The sequence below is a fragment of the Tursiops truncatus genome, chromosome 5 (genome assembly GCF_011762595.2).
Source record: "Tursiops truncatus isolate mTurTru1 chromosome 5, mTurTru1.mat.Y, whole genome shotgun sequence".
NCBI classification, from domain to species: domain Eukaryota; kingdom Metazoa; phylum Chordata; class Mammalia; order Artiodactyla; family Delphinidae; genus Tursiops; species Tursiops truncatus.
In genome coordinates, this window is record NC_047038.1 from 131979923 (window position 1) to 132002078 (window position 22156).

The 22156-nt window shown below is 41.9% G+C and overlaps 1 protein-coding gene across 2 annotated transcripts in view; it reads left to right on the plus strand.

Moving 5' to 3' along the window:
* The window catches only part of MARCHF1 (membrane associated ring-CH-type finger 1), an 853225-nt gene that overhangs the window by 750838 nt on the left and 80231 nt on the right, over positions 1–22156 (plus strand). Inside the window, exons 6-7 of one of the 2 annotated variants that reach the window (XM_073805601.1) lie at positions 12338–12417; positions 12696–13439. In XM_073805601.1, the coding sequence (XP_073661702.1) occupies positions 12338–12417; positions 12696–13439 (824 nt within the window). Of the gene's footprint in view, positions 1–12214; positions 12418–12695; positions 13440–22156 lie in introns of those variants that run through there. The other variant, XM_019926385.3, reaches the window with a different exon arrangement.

Here is a 22156-nt window from a genome sequence, read left to right on the forward strand (position 1 = left end):
CTTTCTTTTGGTTTCCATTTGCATGGAATATCTTTTTCCATCCCCCTTCAGTCTGTATGTGTCTCTAGGTCTGAAGTGGGTCTCTTGTAGACAGCATATATATGTGTCTTGTTTTTGTATCCATTCAGCCAATCTGTGTCTTTTGGTGGGAGCATTTAGTCCATTTACATTTAAGGTAATTATCGATATGTACGTTCCTATTCCCATTTTCTTAATTGTTTTGGGTTCGTTATTGTAGGTCTTTTCCTTCTTTTGTGTTTCTTCCCTAGAGAAGTTCCTTTAGTATTTGTTGTAAAGCTGTTTTGGTGGTGTTGAACTCTCTCAGCTTTTGCTTGTCTGTAAAGGTTTTAATTTCTCCATCAAATGTGAATGAGATCCTTGCTGGGTAGAGTAATCTTGGTTGCAGGTTTTTCTCCTTCATCACTTTAAATATGTCCTGCCAGTCCCTTCTGGCTTGCAGCGTTTCTGCTGAAAGATCAGCTGTTAACCTTATGGGGGTTCCCTGTGTGTTATTTGTTGTTTTTCCATTGCTGCTTTTAATATGTTTTCTTTGTATTTAATTTTTGACAGTTTGATTAATATGTGTCTTGGCCTGTTTCTCCTTGGATTTATCCTGTATGGGACTTCCTGTGCTTCCTGGACTTCATTAACTATTTCCTTTCCCATATTAGGGAAGTTTTCAACTATAATCTCTTAAAATATTTTCTCAGTCCCTTTCTTTTTCTCCTCTTCTTCTGGAACCCCTATAATTCGAATGTTGGTGCGTTTAATGTTGTCCCAGAGGTCTCTGAGACTGTCCTCAGTTCTTTTCATTCTTTTATGTTTATTCTGCTCTGCAGTAGTTATTTCCAATATTTAATTTCCGGGTCACTTATCCATTCTTCTGCCTCAGTTATTCTGCTATTGATCCCATCTAGAGTATTTTTAATTTCATTTATTGTGTTGTTCATCGTTGCTTGTTTCATCTTTAGTTATTCTAGGTCTTTGGTAAATGTTTCATGTGTTTTGTCTATTCTATTTCCAAGATTTTGGATCATCTTTACTATCATTATTCTGAATTCTTTTTCAGGTAGACTGCCTATTTCCTCTTTATTTGTTAGGTCTGGTGGGTTTTTATCTTGCTCCTTCATCTGCTGTGTGTTTTTCTGTCTTCTCATTTTGCTTATCTTACTGTGTTTGGGGTCTCCTTTTTGCAGGCTGCAGGTTCGTAGTTCCCATTGTTTTTGGTGTCTGTCCCCAGTGGCTAAGGTTGGTTCAGTGGGTTGTGTAGGCTTCCTGGTGGAGGGGACTAGTGCCTGTGTTCTGGTGGATGAGGCTGGATCTTGTCTTTCTGGTGGGCAGGTCCACGTCTGGTGGTGTGTTTTGGGGTGTCTGTGGACCTATTATGATTTTAGGCAGCCTCTCTGCTAATGGGTGGGGTTGTGTTCCTGTCTTGCTGTTTGTTTGGCATAGGATATCCAGCACCTTAGCTTGCTGGTCGTTGAGTGAAGCTGAGTGCTGGTGTTGAGATGGAGATCTCGGGAGATTTTTGCCGTTTGATATTATGTGAAGCTGGGAGGTCTCTTGTGGACCAGTGTCCTGAAGTTGGCTCTCTCTCCTCAGAGGCAGAGCACTGACTCCTGGCTGCTGCACCAAGAGCCTTTCATCCACACGGCTCAGAATAAAAGAGAGAAAAAGAAGAAAGAAAGAGAGAGGGAGGGAGGGAAAGAAAGATTAAATAAAATAAGATAAAATAAAATAAAGTTATTAAGGGCTTCCCTGGTGGTGCAGCGGTTGGGAGTCCGCCTGCCGATGCAGGGGACACGGGTTCGTGCCCCGGTCCGGGAAGATCCCACATGCCGCGAAGCGGCTGGGCCCGTGAGCCATGGCCGCTGAGCCTGCGCGTCCGGAGCCTGTGCTCCACAGCGGGAGAGGCCACAACAGTGAGAGGCCCGCGTACCGCAAGAAACAAAAAAACAAAAAATGTTATTAAAATAATTAAGAAAAAAATTTTATAAACAAAAAACGGACGGATAGAACCCTAGGACAAATAGTGGAAGCAAAACTACACAGACAAAATCTCACACAGTAGCATATACATACACACAAAAAGAGGAAAAGGGGAAAAAATCATAAATCTTGCTCTCGAAGTCCACCTCCTCAATTTGGGATGATTCGTTGTCTATTCAGGTATTCCACAGATGCAGGTGCATCAAGTTGATTGTGGAGATTTAATCCGCTGCTCCTGAGGCTGCTGGGAGAGATTTCCCTTTCTCTTCTTTGTTTGCACAGCTGCCGGGGCTCAGCTTTGGATTTGGCCCCGCCTCTGCGAGTAGGTCGCCTGAGGGCGTCTGTTCTTCGCTCAGACAGGACGGGGTTAAAGGAGCCGCTGATTCGGGGGCTCTGGCTCACTCAGGCCGGTGGGGAGGGAGGGGCACGGAGTGCGGGGCGGGCCTGCGGCGGCAGAGGCCGGCATGACGTTGCACGAGCGTGAGGCGGCGGCCGGCGTGACGTTGCACGAGCGTGAGGCGGCGGCCGGCATGACGTTGCACGAGCGTGAGGCACCAGCCGGCGTGACGTTGCACCAGTGTAAAGCGCGTCGTGTGTTCTCCCAGGGAAGTTGTCCCTGGATCCCGGGACCCTGGCAGTGGCGGGCTGCACAGGCTCCTCGGAAGAGGGGTGTGGAGAGTGACCTGTGCTCGCACACAGGCTTCTTGGTGGCGGCAGCAGCAGCCTTAGCGTCTCATGCCCGTCTCTGGGGTCCGCGCTGTTAGCCGCGGCTCGCGCCCGTCTCTGGAGCTCCTTTAAGCAGCGCTCTGAATCCCCTCTCCTGGCGCACCAGGAAACAAAGAGGTAAGAAAAAGTCTCTTGCCTCTTTGGCAGCTCCAGAGTTTTCCCTGGACTCCCTCCCGGCTAGCCGTGGCGCACAAACCCCCTGCAGGCTGTGTTCACGCCGCCAACCCCAGTCCTCTCCAGGCGCTCCGACCGAAGCCTGAGCCTCAGCTCCCAGCCCCCGCCCGCCCCGGCGGGTGAGCAGACAAGCGTCTCTGGCGGGTGAGTGCCGGTCGGCACAGATCCTCTGTGCGGGAATCTCTCCGCTTTGCCCTCCGCACCCCTGTTGCTGTGTTCTCCTCCGTGGCGCCGAAGCTCCCCACCTCCAACACCCGCAGTCTCCGCCCGCGAAGGGACTCCTAATGTGTGGAAAGCTTTCCTCCTTCACAGCTCCCTCCCACTGGCGCAGCTCCCATCCCTATTCCTTTGTCTGTGTTTTTTCTTTTTTCTTTTGCCCTACCCAGGTACGTGGGGGAGTTTCTTGCCGTTTGGGAGGTCTGAGGTCTTCTGCCAGCGTTTAGTAGGTGTTTTGTAGGAGTTTTTCCATGTGTAGATGTATTTCTGATGTATCTGTGGGGAGGAAGGTGATCTCCGCGTCTTACTCTTTCGCCATCTTCCCCTGTAATTCTGCCCATGCTATTTATTTAATAACCTAGCCTTTTCCCACCGAAAAGTTGAAATGCAACTTTATTATGTACTACGGCATAGAAAGATAGATATATAGATAAATAAATTTCTATTTTAATGATGTATCTTTGCCACCCACATATTCTTATTTCTGAATCTTCACACTATGTTTGGTATTTGGTAAAAGTACTCTGATTTCACTTAGCTCTTATTAAAGAATTTTCCTAGATATTTCCCCATGTTACTTTTTTCAGCTGATCTTTCAAATGATTTTTATCATATTTAAAAATAAAACAACCAGTTGGGATGGTATTGCTTAAACTTTTCCTTTCCTCCTTCCCTGCTGTATCCTGGATATAACAATCCTAATTCTCTCTATTTATAGTTAGTTCTGGACCATCCAATGCTCAGCTGGCAAAGTGAGCTTTCTGGTGCCCAAATTTAATCATTTCCATTTGCTTCTGATTGTCTCAGTGACTTTCCATTTATTTGGGTATACAACCAACGCTTTTCAATGTGGCATATAAAACCTCCATCCACTTCTTTTTCCTGACTTTGTATCACTTCCTATCTTCCTCACCACCTTCCCTCCAGCCATTACCAGAGTCTCTGTGGTTCCCATAACAAGCCATGGTCTCCCCACTCTACTCTGACACACTCTTCTCCCCGTCTGGACGGTCCTCACCCACATGACCCACACCACACTTTTGAGTTGAGGTTTTCTCTTCTCTGGGACACTTCCTTTAAATCTCTGCTCCACCCTCCATTAGGTTCCCTTCCTTCATCGGAACTCCCACTACTATACTATCAGGATACTCTAGACTGTATTAAAATTGCCTGTTCACTTACACCTCTTCTCCACTAAACAAGAAGCCCTGTCAGGATGCCATCCATTTCTTTATTCCCAGAACTCAGCATTGTGTTGATTACATGATAGATCTTTATTCATGTTTGCTGAGCAAATGAATCAAAAGTGACACAAGCTAAGATTAATTTGATATCCATCAGCTGGTCAAATAGATTCCAGTCAATTTAGATGCTGTCTTTGTCAGGTGCAGGTGGTTTTTCTGGGAAGCACACAAGGCATGAAAAAAGTAAGACAGAGAAAGGGGAAATGCCAATAAAGAGTGTGTTGATGACCTGTGAACAAATGGGCCTTGATCCAGCTCAGGACCTTTTGAGAAACTCTGGTAGCCACCTCTCAGAACTGCCCCTGGGAAGATGGAATAAGCCAGGGCACTTATCCACTGACTCCAACCCAAGAACTGTCCCCAGGGGGTTAACTTATCCCACACTTCAGGCTGTGCCTGTGTGCAGCCCAGCATGTGCACGTGGTACCAGGAAAGACCCAGGCAGAGAAATCAAGTGGGGACCAGTCCACAGGCAAGTTAACTCAGGGTAGGGCGAAGGTCCAGGGAGGCACTGGCAGCATCTGCTCCAGCAGTAGCCCAACTACCCGCTCAATATGTATAGACTAACACCGGATGTGAGCTACTTGAAGACTCTTGAGCGGCAGCAAGGAACAGTTTCAGTTCCCTTCAAAATCCTTCAGGGTTATAGATATAAATGTTATTTGATTTAGTGTCATGGTGGACCAAAACTCTCTCCAAAGGAAAGCTGCATGTTTTTTAATGTTCTGTGTTATTATTAATTGATAAATCACCTTCCCATTGCAGAACAAGCATTTACCCAGACCTGTGAGGTTATAAATTTTATTTTATCATGATGATGTCTATTGCAGCACCTTTGCCTGTGCAACTTCGTGGAATTGGTTTTAACACACCATTAAGTAGCCATGGATACCCATTATGATGCTCATCATATTGTGGTTCACATTCATAGTCACATCATCAGTGATTGAAGGTCATTTTGGGGCTGCATTGCTTTTTTTTTCTTAACATCTTTATTGGAGTGTAATTGCTTTACAATGGTGTGTTAGTTTCTGCTGTATAACAAAGTGAATCAGCTACATGTATACATATATCCCCATATCCCCTCCCTCTTGTACCTCCCTCCCACCCTCCCTATCCCACCCATCTAGGTGGTCACAAAGCACCGAGCTGATCTACCTGGGCTATGCCGCTGCTGCCCACTAGCTATCTATTTTACATTTGGTGCATTGCTTTTTTAAAAACAGAATGAGGAGCAAACTTCGCACATGTGGCTTTTATTCAGTGCCTGCTGTATGCACAACTTCCTATGAACCTCAATGGGTGTACATGAAATAAACAGTACACAATCTAACAAAACTTACTGCTCACTGCGTTGAGTACAGAAATGCTTCTATTTTTACAAAAACTGGCTATGCTTTCGATGGGTAGATATGAAGTTGATCTACATTAGAAAACTTGAAATAAGTGAGTTTTAATACAAATATTGAAGGAGATAATCGAACACGGACTGGTGTCCAAAGATGATGTTCAAAGACTTTAAAAATACACAATGTTCATGGGTTGACAGAAAAGACTCAGAAAGTTAAAAGTCAGAAGGGGGCAGATGTTACAAATAACAAATGCTGGAGAGGGTGTGGAGAAAAGGGAACCCTCCTGCGCTGTTGGTAAGAATGTAAATTGGTGCAGCCACTAGGGAAACCAGTATGGAAGTTCTTCAAAATCTAAAAATAGAGTTACTGTATGATCCAGCAATCCCACTCCTGGGCATATATCCAGGCAAAATGCTAATTCAAAAAGGTACATGCACCCCTATGTTCATAGCAGCACTATTCACAGTAGCCAAGACATGGAAACAACCTAAATGTCCATCGACAGATGATTGGATCAAGAAGATGTGGTACATATATACAGTGGAATACTGCTCAGGCATAAAAAAGAATGAAATAATGCCATTTGCAGCAACATGGGTGGACCTAGAGATTATCATACTAAGTGAAGTCTGAAAGAGAAAGACAAATACCATATAATATCACATGTATGTGGAATCTCCAATATGACAGAAATGAACTTATCTATGAAACAGAAACAGACTCAGACATAGAGAACAGACCTGTGGTTGACAAAGGAGAGGGGGGTGAAGGAGGGAAGGATTCGGAGTTTGGGATTAGCAGATGCAAACTATTATAGGATGGATAAACAACAAGGTCCTACCATATAGCACAGGGAACTATATTCCATACCCTGCAATAAATCATAATGGAAAAGAACATAAAAAAGAATATATATGTATATCTGAATCACTTTGCTGTGCAGCAGAAATTGACACTATAAGTCAACTATACTTCAGTAAAATAAATTTTTTAAAAAGAAGTGCACAAATGTAGATCAGTTTGTTAGAACACATTGAGGATGCCATCCTTCCCTGTCAGGACACTGCTTCCTCTGCCTAGAATATTTTTAATCTCTTCTTTAATAACTCCTCCTTTCCTTTTAAGCTTAGCTAAAATGTTACCTCCTATATCAGTTTCCTGTGACCGCTATAACAAATTACCACAAACTTGTCTTAAAACAACACAAACGTATCATCTTATAGTTCTAGAGGTCAGAAGTCAAACATGGGTCTCACTGGGCTACAATCCAGATATCAGCAAGACTGCATTTTTCTGGACCCTCTAGGGAGAGCTCATTTTGTAGCCTTTTCTAGCTTCTAGAGGCTGCCTGCATTCCTTCACTCAGAGCCCCCTCGCTTTATCTTCAAATGCAGAAATGTAGCATCTCCCCCTCTCTCCAACCTCTGCTCCCATCCTTATGTCTTCTCTCTCTGACCCTAACTCTATTGCCTCACTCTTAGAAGCATCCTCCTGATTACACCTGGCCCACCTGGATAATGCAGGACCATCTCCCCATCTCAAGGCCCTTAACTTAATCACCTCTGCAGAGTCCCTTTTGTAATGTAAGGATACAGATTCACAAATTCCAGGGATTAAGAAGTTGGCATCTTGGCTGGGGTGAAGGGGTGTATTATTCAGCCTTCCGTACCTCCTCTTGAAGTTTTCTTAACCTTTTGAGTTAGAATTAGTTTCTTTTCCTCTGGATTCCACAATCATCTGCATTTACCTTTATCTTTTTTTTTTTTTTAGCTTTTTGTAAATTGAAGTATATTTGATGTACAATATTGTGTAAGTTACAGGTGTACAACGTAGTGATTCACAATTTTTAAAAGTTACACTCCATTTATAGTTATTATAAAATATTGGCTGTATTCCCTGCATTGTGGAATATATCCTTGTAGCGTACTTACTTTATACATAGTAGTTTGTACCTATTAATCCCCTGCCCCTATCTTGTCCCTCGCCTGTTCCCTCTCCCCACTGGTAACCACTGGTTTGTTTTTTATATCTGAGTCTGTTTCTTTTTTGTTATATTCACCATATAAAAAAATATGACAATAAAAAAATTTTGTGTTATTTTTCAGATTCTGCATAGAAATGATATCATACAGTATTTATCTTTCTCTGTCTGACTTATTTCACATAGCGTAATACCCTCCAAGTCCATCCATGTTTCTGCAAATGGCAAATTTTCTTTTTTTATGACTAATATTCCATTGAATATTATCTTCTTTATCCATTCATCTGTTGATGGACACTTAGGTTGCTTCCATATCTTGGCAATTGTAAGTAATGCTGCTGTGAACACTGTATCTTTTCGAATTAGTGTTTTTGTTTTTTTCAGATGTATGCCCAAGAGTGAAATTGCTCTGTCATGTGTGGTAATTCTATTTTTAGTGTTTTGAGAAACCTCCATACAGTTTTCCACAATGGCTGCAATGTGTAGGAGTGTTCCCTTTTCTCCACATCCTCTCCAAAACTTGCCTTTTGTTTTCTTTTTGATGATAGTCGTCTTGCTATGTGTGAGGTGCTATACCATTGCAGTTTTGATTTGCATTTCCCTGATGGTTAGTGATGTTGAGCATCTTTTCATGTGTCTCTTGGCCATCTGAATGTCCTCTTTAGAAAAATGTCTATTCAGGTCCTCTTTCCATTTTTATAATCAGGTTGTTTGTTTTTTGATGTTGAGTTGCATGAGCTGTTTATATGTTTCATATCAACCCCTTATCTGTCATATCATTTGCAAATATTTTCTCCAATTCAGTAGGTTGTATTTTTGTTTGCTTATGGTTTCCTTTGCTCTGCAAAAGCTTTTAAGTTCAATTAGGTCCCATTTGTTTATTTTTGCTTTTATTTCCTTTGCTTTAGGAGATACATCATATGTTTGGGCCTTTAATCCATTTTGAGGGTTTTTTGGGATTTTTTTGTGGTTTTTTTTTTTTTTTTTTTTGTATATGGTGTGAGGAAATGTTCTAATCTCATTCTTTATATGTATCTGTCCAGTTTTCCCAGTACCACTTATTGAAGAGACTGTCTTTTCTCCACTGTATATTCTTGACTCTTTTGTCATAGGTTAATTGATCATAAGTGCATGGGTTTATTTCTGGAGTCTCTGTTCTATTCCATTGATCTATTTTTCTGTTTTTGTACCAGTACCATACTGTTTTGATTACTGTAGCTTTGTAGTATAGTCTGAAGTCAGGAAACCTAACTCCTTCAGCTCTGTTCTTCTTTCTGAAGATATTATTGGCTATAGGGGATCTTTTGTGTTTCCACACACATTTTAAAGTTATTTGTCCCTGTTCTGTGAAAAATACCCTTGGTATTTTGATAGGGGTTTCACTGAATCTGTAGATTGCCTTGGGTAGTATGGTCATCTTAACAATATTAATTCTTCCAGTACATGAACGTGGTATATCTTTCATCTGTTTGTGTCGTCCTCAATTTCTTTCATTAGTGTCTTATAGTTTTCCAAGTACAGGTCTTTTACATCCTTAGGTAGCTTTATTCCTAGGTAGTTTTATTCCAGTTTCTATTCTTTTCGAGGTGATGGTAAATGGGATTGTTTCCTTAATTTCTCCTTCTGATAGTTCATTATTAATACAGAAATGCAACAGATTTCTGTATATTAATTTTGTATCCTGAAACTTTACTGAATTCATTGATTAGCTCTGTTAGTTTTCTGGTGTTGTCTTTAGGATCTTCTATGTATGGTATCATGTCATTTGCAAACAGTGACAGTATTACTTCTTTCTTTTCAATTTGGATTCCTTTTATTATTTTTTTCTCTGATTGCAGAAGCTAGGACTTCCAAAGCTATGTTAAATAAACATAACAAGAGTGGACATCCTTGTCTTGTTACTGATCTTAGAGGAAATGCTTTCAGCTTTTCACCATCGAGTGTGATGTTAGCTATGGGTTTGTCATATATGGCCTTCATTATGTCGAGGTATATTCCCATTTATGCCCATTTTCTGGAGAGTTTTTGTCATAAATGGATGTTGAATTTTGTCAAAAGCTTTTCTGCATCTATTGATGTGATCATATGGTTTTTATTCTTCAATTTGTTAATGTGGTGTATCACATTGATTGATTTGCAGATACTGAAAAATCCTTGCATCTGTGGGACAAATCCCACTTGATCATGGTGTATGATTCTTTTAATGTACTGTTGGATTCAGTTTGCTAGTATTGTTGCTGAGGATTTTTGCATCTGTGCTCATCAGTGATATTGGCCTGAATTTTCTTTTTTGTGTGATATCTTTGTCTGGTTTAGGTTATCGGGGTGAGGCTGAACTCATGGAAAGAGTTTGGAAGTGCTCCCTCCCCTGCAATTTCTTTGGAATAGTTTGAGAAGGATAGGTATTAACTCTTCTCTAAATGTTTGGTAGAATTCACCTGTGAAGCCATCTGATCTTCAACTTTTGTTTGTTGGGAGTTTTTTAACTATGGATTCAATTTCATTACTGGTAATCGGTCTATTCATATTATCTATTTCTTCCTGGTTCAGTCTTGGGAGATTGTACATTTCTAAGAATTTGCCCATTTCTTCTAGGTTGTCCATTTTCATGGCATATAGTTGTTCATAGTAGTCTCTTACGCTCTTCTGTATTTTTGTGGGGTTGGTTGTAATTTACCTTTTCCATTTCTGGTTTTATTGATTTGGGCCCTCTCTCTGTTTTTCTTGATGAGTCTGGCTAAAGGTTTATCAATTATGCTTATCTTTCCAAAGAACCAGCTGTTAGTTTCATTGATCTTTTGTATTTTTTTCTTTCTTTTTTTTTTTTTAGTCTCTAGTTTGTTTATTTCTGCTCTGATCTTTATTATATCTTTCCTTCTACTAACTTTGGCTTTTGTTTGTTCTTCTTTATCTAGTTCCTTTAGGTGTAAGGATAAGTTGTGGTTTTTTTGTTTGTTTTTGTTTTGTTTTTTTGGCAATACGTGGGCCTCTCACTCTCCCGTTGCGGAGCACAGGCTCCAGACACGCAGGCTCAGCGGCCATGGCTCATGGGCCCAGCCGCCCCGCGGCACGTGGGATCTTCCTGGACCGGGGCACGAACCCGTGTCCCCTGCATCAGCAGGTAGACTCTCAACCACTGCACCACCAGGGAAGCCCAAGGATAAGTTGTTTACTTGAGATTTTTCTTGTTTCCCGAGGTAGGCTTGTATTGCTATAAACTTTCCTCTTAAAACTGCTTTTGCTGAGTCCCAGAGATTTTGGATGATTGTGTTTCCATATTCATTTGTCTCCAGGTATTTTTTATTTCCTCTTTGAGTTCTTCAGTGATACCTTGGTTGTTTAGTAGCATACTGTGTAGCCTCCACATGTTTAGGTGTTTTTTAAAATTTTTTTTGCAGTTTTTTCTTGTAGTTGATTTCTATGTATATATCTTTAGTATGGAGAGTTTTAGAACTATTTTGAAATTTGGGGTTAATCTTTCTACCTTTACTATTATTTTCTTGGTGGCAACTTCATCTGTGCAGTCAGAATGGCCTAAATCTGGACCTGGGACTCCCTCAGTTACCTCTGTGTAAAGGAGAGGGGTGCCTTTCTAGCTGAGAATGAGAGCAGATAGAGGAGCAGGATTTCTAACCCAAAGCCCTGCTCTACCAGCTACTAGCACAGAGCAGCACCAATTTCTCAGTTTCCTCATCTGTAACATGGAAATAATTCTAGTATGCGCCACATGTGTTTCTTGTGAGTATTGGTGAATGAACATATGAAAATTACTTAGAACAGTGATTGGCACATAATATTCCCTCAAAACTGTTAGTTATTAGTATTTCTGTTTTGTGAGATTATTGTAAGGATTAAAGGGACAGTAGATAAACCACAGCACCGTGCCTTACGCACAGTAAATTCTCAACACAGTCTAGCTTTTGATTTGTCATTATTGTCTGTACTAAATACAACAGTTAAATAAGTCAAAATAGTGAAGAAAATGTTGTGTTTCAAAGATAGGAGTTTCATGAAATGGACTCAAATTTGTGCCAACAATCTGCATAATTCCAGGCTCTCTTATCTTAGGTTAAAAGATATGAAGGTTCAGTAATGTTGCAATGGATAGATTTTATTAGTGTCAATGATGAAATAATAATAATCACTGCAGACTTTTAAATATTATGAAGTGTTTTTAAATATATCATCTCATGGGGCCTTAAAGTGCCAATGTTAACCCCAGGCAGTATCTAGCAATCTAAGGGCTATTTGATTATTGAAGCTTCCCGGATTATTATCATCCTGGTCACATAATAGACATTGTGTCCTTTCTCTCATAGGCTATTCAAGGGTTGCCTATTTGTTCCCAAGGCAAATTGAACCATTCCCCTCAAAAGTTTACAGTAAATAGAATAGAAACTTCTGGAATCATCTTCCTCTCTCACAAATGAAGAAACAGCAAAGTGGTACAGCATCTCAGCTGTTCCAAGTTCCTCAAATCAGTTTTACTTTTGCAAAACCGGCCCTCCGACTTCCTATATCCTGTGAGCTGCCTTACGAGCAACATGACCGGCAGCCACATTTGTTGTAATTTTTTAAATATGTGGAAAAAAAGCAAGATATCGACTATGTATTACCTTAACCAAGATGCCAAATTATCTAACTTGTTTCTCCAGGCGAGCAGCCCGACCACAGGGACAGCTCCCAGGAGCCAGTCAAGGTTGTCTGTCTGTCCATCCACTCAGGACATCTGCAGGTAAGTGCCCAGCAAATGATCCCATTTGGTGTGTTTTTAGACCAGTGCTTTGTACTCTTGCTGTGTTTGCTGAGACTGTGTGACTCTTGCCTCTGCCTTACATTGTCCGTGGATAATTTATACCAGCCTAATTTTTCTCCCTTAGTGCATTTCCCTCATTTGATCTTTATTTACCAACTTTGCGTCCGTGCTGTCATTTTCATCAGTCTCTCTCTCTGTTTCCCCATGGCTTTCCTCTCCATTCCCATTCTCCATCCTTCGCCTGCTGCTTTGTCTAGATCTGCCATCTTACATGACATGTCAGAAGCCTCATTTGAGCAAAGCACCCCTGTCGTGGTGCTGAGCCCTGCTAGGAAGGAGTCTGGTAAGAAATCAGTAAAACAGAGGCCTAGGAGGAAGAGGAGGGCTGCTCTGAGGTACGAGCACACAGAAGAACAAGTGAAAGGGAGAAGAAAGGATTTTCACCTCCAAATCCCCAGCCACCGATGGAGTGAGACTGACACAGATTCTTCAGATTCATCGTCCACCGATGAGAGTCACTGGATTCAGGCAAAACGAAGAGCCCAAGTGAAATTCCGCCTGTCTCGGAGAAGGAGAAATAAGAAACCAAGTGGAAGCTTGGATGAGTCTTCCGCTCCTAATGAAATCCATCCAGTACATTTAGGATCCAAAGATAAAAAGCACCCGGAGCTGACCGAGTGTGAGAGCTACTCTTTAAATCTCCACAGAGGAAAAGGCACAACATACCAAGGATGCAGTGTTTCCCTGCCAAGACGGTCCTCTGACATTAAGAGACCGTCAGGGAAGGATGAGGAAAGCAGAGGCAGGTACCACCACAGGGATCCTCGGCTCTTGCACAGGCCTGGGCAAAATGAAACAATCAAGAGCATGTTTTCAGAGACAGATTCCAGCACTGAAATGCTGGCAGTCAAAGAAGATGGCAAGCCTGTGGAGGATGCAGGATTCCTTCAGAAGCCTCCTGCCATCTACCATGATGGGTCTGATCATTTAAAAGCATGCAGGTCAGTCACTCCAGGGAAAGACTTGATTACATCCAACTATATCTCCTCCTGCTGTGAATTACGTGTGTGTGTGTGTCACCTACCCTCAAAACATAACCTTTATTCATACTTTATTCATACTTTATAACCTTTATTCATACTTTATTCATACTGTCCAATTGGATATAGGGTGATAAAACGAGCAAAGGGCTGGGAAGAACAATGCACAAGTATCCATGGGTTTGAATGCTGTTCCAGAATACAGTTAGATTTTCCCCTCCCCCTTCTTTCAACTGAATAATGACTTATCCTGGTCAAAAAACTGACAAACCAATTGAGTCCTATCCCTACTCTCGGTAAGACAAGAATTGTGGAGGAAACATGAGTGAGAGCGTGAAACTTTAGACTCTTCAGTGCAAATCTGGTGAACTGTTAGCACTCTGACAGAGGATATTCAGGGCTTGGGGGGTTTAAGGTCAGATTTTTGTATCAGAAAAATTTCCTCTGCAGTTGGTGCTAATTTGTTCTCCAGTTATCTGACTCAGCAGGATAATTCGAGACTGAAAGGGCACAGAAACAAGTCACGGACATGTCTGCGGGGTTGCTGGGGCCTTCGGGGAAGGAGACCACATTAACTTTGGTGATAATTGTGTACTAAAAGTTTTCAATGTGTAGACAATTCATAGCTATGAGACTGCTTGTTTGCACTTTTTACCCGACTGGATACAATTTTCAAAATAACCTAAAATTTAAAAGAATGATGTAACTGTCCAGGCTAGTATGCACAAATAAGACAATGTTAAACAAAACAAATATTTTGGATTTTCCTGTTATACCCAGTCATTTAAGTTGCTTGGATTCTGTTCGGGAGCAAGTGATGTTTTTGTTGCATAATGCTTGGTTTTGGGGGCTTATTTTTATGAAAGTTGAAGTTATTTTATAAAACATGTATGTTTCATGTGAATCACGTGACCCAGAGAACACCTCCTATGTACATTCAGGGCAGGACGAGAAGGAGGATTAAGCTCTGGATGTAAATAACATTGTAATGGTTTGTTCCTCTGAAAGTTTTATGAAATAGTCATTCATAAAATGTTCGTTCATTTATTCACTCAGGCGTTTATAATGCATCAGGCACTGAAACTATTACAGTGCATAAGATTTGTAGGGTCTCTGACATCTAGAGCTTACAATCTGATGGGAATAACAGACACGAAAGCTATTTCACAGTTAGTTACAATTGTGATAAGGAATGTAGGAGCGTATAATGTGGAAGGTTTACCTATTCTGGGAGATCAGAGAAGGACTCTCTTAAGGAAGTGACAAGCTGACTGAGGCTCAAGCATGACAGGAACTGATCAAGGAAAGAGCAGGGAAGGCCATCCAGGCAGCATGCCAGCAGGGTTCCAGGGAACTGAGAGCTGCATGCTGCTGGGGTGGGGGGGAGGTGGTGGAGCTGAGGCTAGAGAGGTGGAGAGCGCCCTGTAAAACACGCTAAGTGGTTTAAAACAGAAGTGACACCATTTGACTTAGATGCTAATACGAGTAAGTTTCTTGTAATCTTTTGACTATGATTTAAGTGTGACTTTGCTAAAATGTCTGGGGATGGACTAAAACACTATTTCTAGTCTAGATGAAGAACTCCCCAGTCATAGACATCTGTGGTCATTCCCCAAATCTACTTCCAGAGTAATTTAATGAAAGAGAGTCAGAAAAGCTAGTTGTAGGCTTAACGGTAATTGGAGAAAAAAGTAATGATTGTAATTAAAGTCATAGTGGCTGGCTCTCTGAAGTTAAAAGCACTGCTCTGGAGGAACATTTTCAAAGACAGAATATTTAACATAGACTTCTATTAATGAAAGTGAGATCGATGGACCTATAGTCTTTATTTCTTACTGTGGGTTATCGTCAAAATACACCCACTAAGCAAATCCTATGAGCCGTATATTATACTGGGAGCTGAGGATAAAGTGACAGAAGACTTGATTCTTCCCTTAAGTGGCCTGTTTTCTAGTGGAAAAAATCAAATGTATACCCGAAAAGATGAATGTTCAAGATAGCACAGGGTAAGTTTAAGAAGAGGAATACTGGGCTTCCCTGGTGGCGCAGTGGGTGAGAATCTGCCCACTAATGCAGGGGACACGGGTTCGAGACCTGGTCTGGGAAGATCCCACATGCCGCGGAGCAACTAGGCCCGTGAGCCACAGCTACTGAGCCTGCGCGTCTGGAGCCTGTGCTCCACAACAAGAGAGGCCGCAATAGTGAGAGGCCCGCGCACCGCGATGAAGAGTGGCCCCCGCTTGCCACAACTAGAGAAAGCCCTCGCACAGAAACGAAGACCCAACACAGCCAAAAATAAATAAATTAATTAATTAATTAAGAAGAGGAATACTACAGGAATTTGAAGAAAGAAAAATTGCTGAGAGCTGACATCATCCAAGAACCCCTTGAGAGGTGGGATTGGGGCTGAGAAAAGGAGAAGTTAGCCTGGCAGAGATGCATGGCCTGCATCCAGGCCCTCAAGGCAGGGCCCAGGCAGGGACTAGGGAATGCCACTGTGCACCCGGGAACTCTTTGTGAACTGTGTGACTGGGTTAGAAGGTTTGCATAGATGGATAACTAGAATATTTTTTAAAAAGACATTGTGAAGAAAACATGCATATCCTTCCAAGGAGCTTAACTCTGTTCCGTGCACCCCTGTTTTCAAACTGCCTTTCTGAGCCTCTGGGTGCCAAAGAGGCTGCCGAGGACAGTTCAAGGCAGTTGTGTTCCCGTTAGCCCATCTTTAACCAGAGGGTTGGGGTTCTATATAACATTCCTTTAAGGAAAAAAAAGAAGATTCCACTGTAAAAAAAATAATGTAGAACAGCCTTTGCTAAATCAAATAGGCTTGATGAAGAACAACTCGTAAGAGTAGTCACAGTGACACCAGTGATGTACCGGAAAGGGACCTAGATTGAGGAGGAGGAGTGGTGATGTGGTGGAAGCAGCCTACTTCGGGGTGAGTAGGATGAGGATGGTAAAGGGGAACGAAAGGGAGGAACAAATGGCATGCAGGCATTTGCATCCCCCCAGGTGAGTGGGATCCCCCCAGGTGAGCAGGGTTACCCCCCTCCCCCAGGCCATCAGGAGCAATCTTAGTGCTTGCAGTCGGTGAGGGCAGAAGACAAAGAAGTCAGGAAAGACTCCAGACCTTGGAAGCTGGGAGGTAGTAAAAGCCGATGTTACTGACAGAGGCAGAGGAGGTCAGAGGCCAGTTGGTTAGGGAAAGACATGATGAGTTTAATTGCAGGCAGGCTATTTGTGGTGACGGTGCCGTCCCAGGGTCGACTGTCGAGCAGATAACATGAGTCACGTCACTGAAATGCAGGAGGGCAGTCACGGCTGGGTCTGTGTGATTTTTCAAGCAGTAGTGAACTATATACACAGACCAACACTAAACAGCTGCGTGTTTGCAATGGTCATTAGCGTCATGTATGAGCACAGGGCAATCGCATCAGGATATTAAAAATGAAAATCTCAAGGTCACGGAGGACATATAGATTTGGGTATCATTCTCAGGGAGGTGACTGAGATGCCTGGAAAGTGAATGAAGTCTCTGTATGAGATCATGTGTAGGAAAAAAGCCTCTGTATGGACCCAGCCCGAGCACCGGGGTCCCCTGCGTACAGAGGAAGATGAACTCGCACTCCTGCCGCTTGACATGGACAGGCAGGATGAGTCTCAGCTACAACCACAAAGCAGAAGCTCCTAAGCCCTTCTTCCTTTTTTCTTCCTGGCATTTAGTCCCACAGGGACGCTCTACCCACTCTTGACCTTCATCAAAGCCTCGCGCAGAGAAAGTTTCTCTACTACCTTCCTATAACTTAGAGGGAATTTAAATCATCATACTATCACACCCACACTTGTGGAGTAGGAAAGGCTTTGCCTTTTTTTTAAAGAAAATTTACATTAAAAAAAATCATGTTAGCTCATGCGTGAAACTTGTCAGTAGCCTCTTAGTTGCTGTCAGTGGCAAGTTCAAAATCTTCAATAGGATTTACAAGGGCCTGCATGATCTATCTGACCTGCCTACCCAGCTTCAACAGCATCATTAACAATGACCTACTCATGCCGGTCTGTCTTCAGGTCTCTGAAAGAGCCAGGCCTGTCCCTTTCAGGGCCTGGGATGCCTTCACGTTACCTACTCTGCCCTTCACCAGGCTAACTCCTGGTCATTCTTTCTTGACTTAAATGTCATTTCTTTAGGGAAACTTTTGTGATTCCCTAACTGACACTCAGGTCCCCTTCACTTCCATAGCATCATTTTTTTTATTTTATTGGACTATAGTTGATTTACAATGTTGTGTTAGTTTCAGGTGGACAGCATTGTGATTCAGTTACCATAGCATAATTTTTAATTGCCAACATCTATGTATTTTTGTGTTTGACGGTATCAGGTTTGCTCCCTGCCGCATCCAAAGTGCCTGGAACAGTGCCTGATATATAGCACATACTCAGCATACAGTTTTTGATTGAATAGATTTAGGGAAAATAAATTTTTTGAAGGGAGTCATTCTTCCTATGTGAAATCATAGCAGTAAGTGGTGGATTACCTCTCCTGCAGTGGAGTCCCATGTAAAGAATATTCTTCACGAGCCTATAAAAGGCAGACCACTGTCCCCACCCCCAGCGATTCTGATGCCCTTCCTCTGGGGTTGTGCCCATGACTTTGCGTTTCTAAAACATTCCCAAGTGATACAGATGCAGTTGATCCAGGGACCACGTTTTGAGAACTACTGTTCGATGCTACAGATTCTCCCTGGGCTTTCTGTGGGAAAGGCTGAGTTTGGGAAGCATAATTAGAGTTTTCTGTCATCCTCTGCGGAGTGCTGACACAAAAAGCACCAAATCAGATCACTTTCCTGTATTTCATGCTGTCATACCAGTGTGGGACAGGTCATCAAGCTAAAACCATAGACTGACAAAGTCCCAACTTTACCAGGAACTCAGCTGTCATGGTTTGACTATTGTTTCCCTTCAAACACACTTCCTCATCCCATCTATACCCACTTCTGTCAGTGAGTTCACAGATCCCCTGAATTCCAGTTTTGACAATGTTTTCTTCTCATTGGGTATATCTGGTCCCAACCAAGTTCTGCCACTTCCTCCAGATACTGCTTTGATCTGGGTCTTCTTACCCGTTACCACCATCCCTTTATGACTCTACACGTTTGTTCTCTCTCCACATCCACCGTTTACCCCCCGTTTTGGTCAGGACTCATCTCTCAGGTTAAGATTGGCTGAAACCAGTTCAAATGAGCTTGATGTCTTAGCCACAGAAATAGAAAATCTGGGTACACAGGTGCCCTCAGGGCCTCCAGAGAGTCAAGCAATGTGGTTCCCTCACTCTCCTTCTCTGTGTGGTTCTTATTTTCTCTGACTGCAGACAAGCTTCCTCTATACAGCAGAGGGAAGAAACATTGTGGACAGAGACAGTGGCAGGCTTACATTTTACCAGCAGTGGCTTAACAGAAAAGGGAAATGTTCTCTTCAAGCAGTTACATGAAATCCCAGAGAAGGAATAGAATTTGCCTGCCTTAGGTCACATCCATGGGCTAATCGCTGTCACCAGGGCATGGGTCGTTATGCTTGGACCCAGTCCTTGGGTGGGAAGGTTGGATTTAAAATATGGCTATGGGCAACCCCTTCAGAACCTTACGAATTGGGGAAAGAACACGTGAACACCAAAAAGAACAGCACTATACCGGAAGAAGTGGGGAAAGAATTATGAGCAGGAAAAAACAAAAAAAATGCAGTACAAGGTCCTACTATACAGCACAGTGAACTATATTCAATGCTCTGGGATAAACCATAATGGAAAAGAATATAAAAAAGAATATATATATGTGTATGTATGACTGAATTACTTTGCTGTACAGCAGAAATTAACACAACATTGTAAATCAACTATACTTCAGTTAAAAAAAAAAAAGGTAGTAGTGTTCAACCACCATCAAATGCAGTTCTTTCCTTCCTAAATGTCTTTCTCTTCCTCTCCAAACGCCCATATTTAGATATGCTTTCTCATGTTTATCCTCGTCCATGAAGCTTTTCCAAAGTATTCTGGTCCATGGTGACATTTTCCTTCCTGCAATTCCCATAACCTTTATTCTCAACATCACGTCTTTAGTATTCAGTCATTTTTTTAGTGGTTTCAAGTGTGTTGGTTCCCTTTTCTCTACACAACAAGCTCCTTGAAGGTAGGACTCATGTTTCACACTTATTCTGTGCCCTACGCAGTACTCAGAATAACTTGGGAATTTAGCAGTGGCTCACACGGAACTTTTGGAATGGCTTTGTAATCAGTGAAACCTAAGAGAGGAGACTTGCAAAAAACATGGGTACTATAATGGGAATTGGGTGACAGAGGGAATATTAAATTCTTTCAATGGTTTCATTAAAACAGGAAGAGCCCAAAAGTAAATAATAATTCCTGGTAATATTTTAGATCTATCTTGGGTTGGATGGTGAACTTGAAGGTATACTTTATGTTATTTTTCTCTAGCCTTCACCTTCATTAAGAAAAAATTTTGAGGCAAATTGGATGAGAAAATGATAAAAAATAGTCTATATGTTGAGTTGTTTAATTGTTGCAATAATTTTGATCTGGGTATGGGAAAGTAGAGACAAAATTTCTAAAACTCCCAAGTGTTCATAGCAGAAGACTGCCTTTCAAAAGCAACAGAATCATGCGTTTTGACAAAGCACTGAGGTTTAGAAAATTGATTTAGATTATTTTTGAATCATAGGCCTGAGCCCCTAAGAAAATTGTGCTTAAAATGGACCTTTTTCTTATCCCTGTCATCATATCTGTGTGCCCACTTATTTATTCACACATTGAGCAACTATTTCTTGGGAATTTACTCTGTATCACAGCTAGGTGCTAGAAGCTGGAAATACAGTGGAAAATGCAGTAATGGTCTCATCCCTAATGAACTTATATTCCAGGTGGTAAAACAAATAATCAAATAGGCAAATGTAAAAAAAAAAAAACATGAATAAACAAAGCTAAAGGAACATACTGATCTAGTAGAACAAAGCAGGTTTCCCTGTGAAACTAATAATTAAGGAACAATTCAAAGGAGAAGCAAAGAGAAGAGATACAAGTGAGCACGCAGAGATGAGTGATTCCCTGTAGCCCCTCAGGGAAGCAGGAGGAGGGGGTGGGAGCCATCCACGGGGTCTTTATCAGCCACAGTTAGGCGTTTGGACAGTGTTCCAATGACAAGGGGAAGTTTCCGTAGACTTTTAAGTAAAAGAACAACACTTGTCACTTTTGTGTTTTGGAAGAACACTCAAGCTACTTTTGGAAAACAGATAGGAAGGGCAAGACGGAAGCTGAATGAACCCGGTTAGAAAGCCAGCGCGGTGTCTCAGGAAAGAGGTGATGGTGGCCATGAGAATAAAAAGAAGTAGGTGGATTTTTTAAAGTATTTTGAAAGTAAATCAAACAGGACTTGATGATTAAGTACCTATAGATCTGATCTCAAGTTTCTGATTTAGAAAACTGGGTAGATTCTAGTACCATTTACTGTGGAGAGAACACACTGAGAAGCAGAAAAGGAGAGGAGTTCAGTTTTAGACATGATAGTTTGAGGCACAAAACAAACATCCAAAGAGAGATATCAAAGAGACATATATAGGTCTAGAGGTCAGAAGTGGCATTGCAACTTTAGATGAAGACTAGGGGGTCTTGAGCCGATAGGTGGTGATTGGCAAGATCTCCCAGAGAAAACTGCAAACTGAGAGGATAAGGGCACGGGGAGCCCCATGGAACAGCAACATTTAATGGCCCTGGGAAAGGAAAAGGAGCAGGTGGAAACCCTGGACTGTGTGAAGGAAAGAGAGAGTAGACCAGGTGGAGGGAGAGAGGAATTGGGGGGCCTGTTTGTGCTTTTTATTTAGAGAACCCTTGGGCTCAAAGACGTTGAAGATGTAGGAAACTGGGGGGATTGCTTATTTATTGAGGTCCCACAGGGAAGGTAGAAAAGGATGGGACCCAGAGCCCAAAATAGAAGGATCACTGTGGTGAGGAAAATAGGTGTGTCTTTCTTTCCAGTAGAAGAGAACAAGGAAACGGTAGATGTGAACAAATGCAGATCTACAGATTATAAAATTTTCTTTTTATGGCCTTGTGGAATGAGGGAGTTTGGCAGGATCAAACATCTAGGGAAATTTGAATTTCAGATAAACAACAAATAGTTTGTCACTGGGGCACACTCATACAGTAAAAAGTATTCGTTGTTTATCTGAAATTCAAATTTTACTGGGCATCCTGTATATTTTTTCTAAGTCTGGCAGTGCTAAGAATAACAAGAGAGAAAAGCACATTGAAAGTGCTGCTGAGACTCATAACTGAGTTTATGGGGCCACAGCTGCAGGAAGTGCAATTTCCCTCTGCAGCTCGTCGTTTAAATGCAGATATGACCAAAGGAGGGCAATTGAACAGGGACCTAAAGGAGTGACATCATGAAATAGCCAGGTTTCACACTTAGCACAGTTTCATGTATTTATCCCTATGTGTCCCCAGGGACACACTTCACATTTACATTTTGAATTTACATTTTGAAATATAAAAACTAAGACAAATATGCTTTACAAATTAAGATTTTTAGAGCAAAATAACATTTCACTGAGTAGTTTTTCTCTCTAAATATGTATTTAGAGGAAAAAGCATACTTCTCTTTACCTTCCCC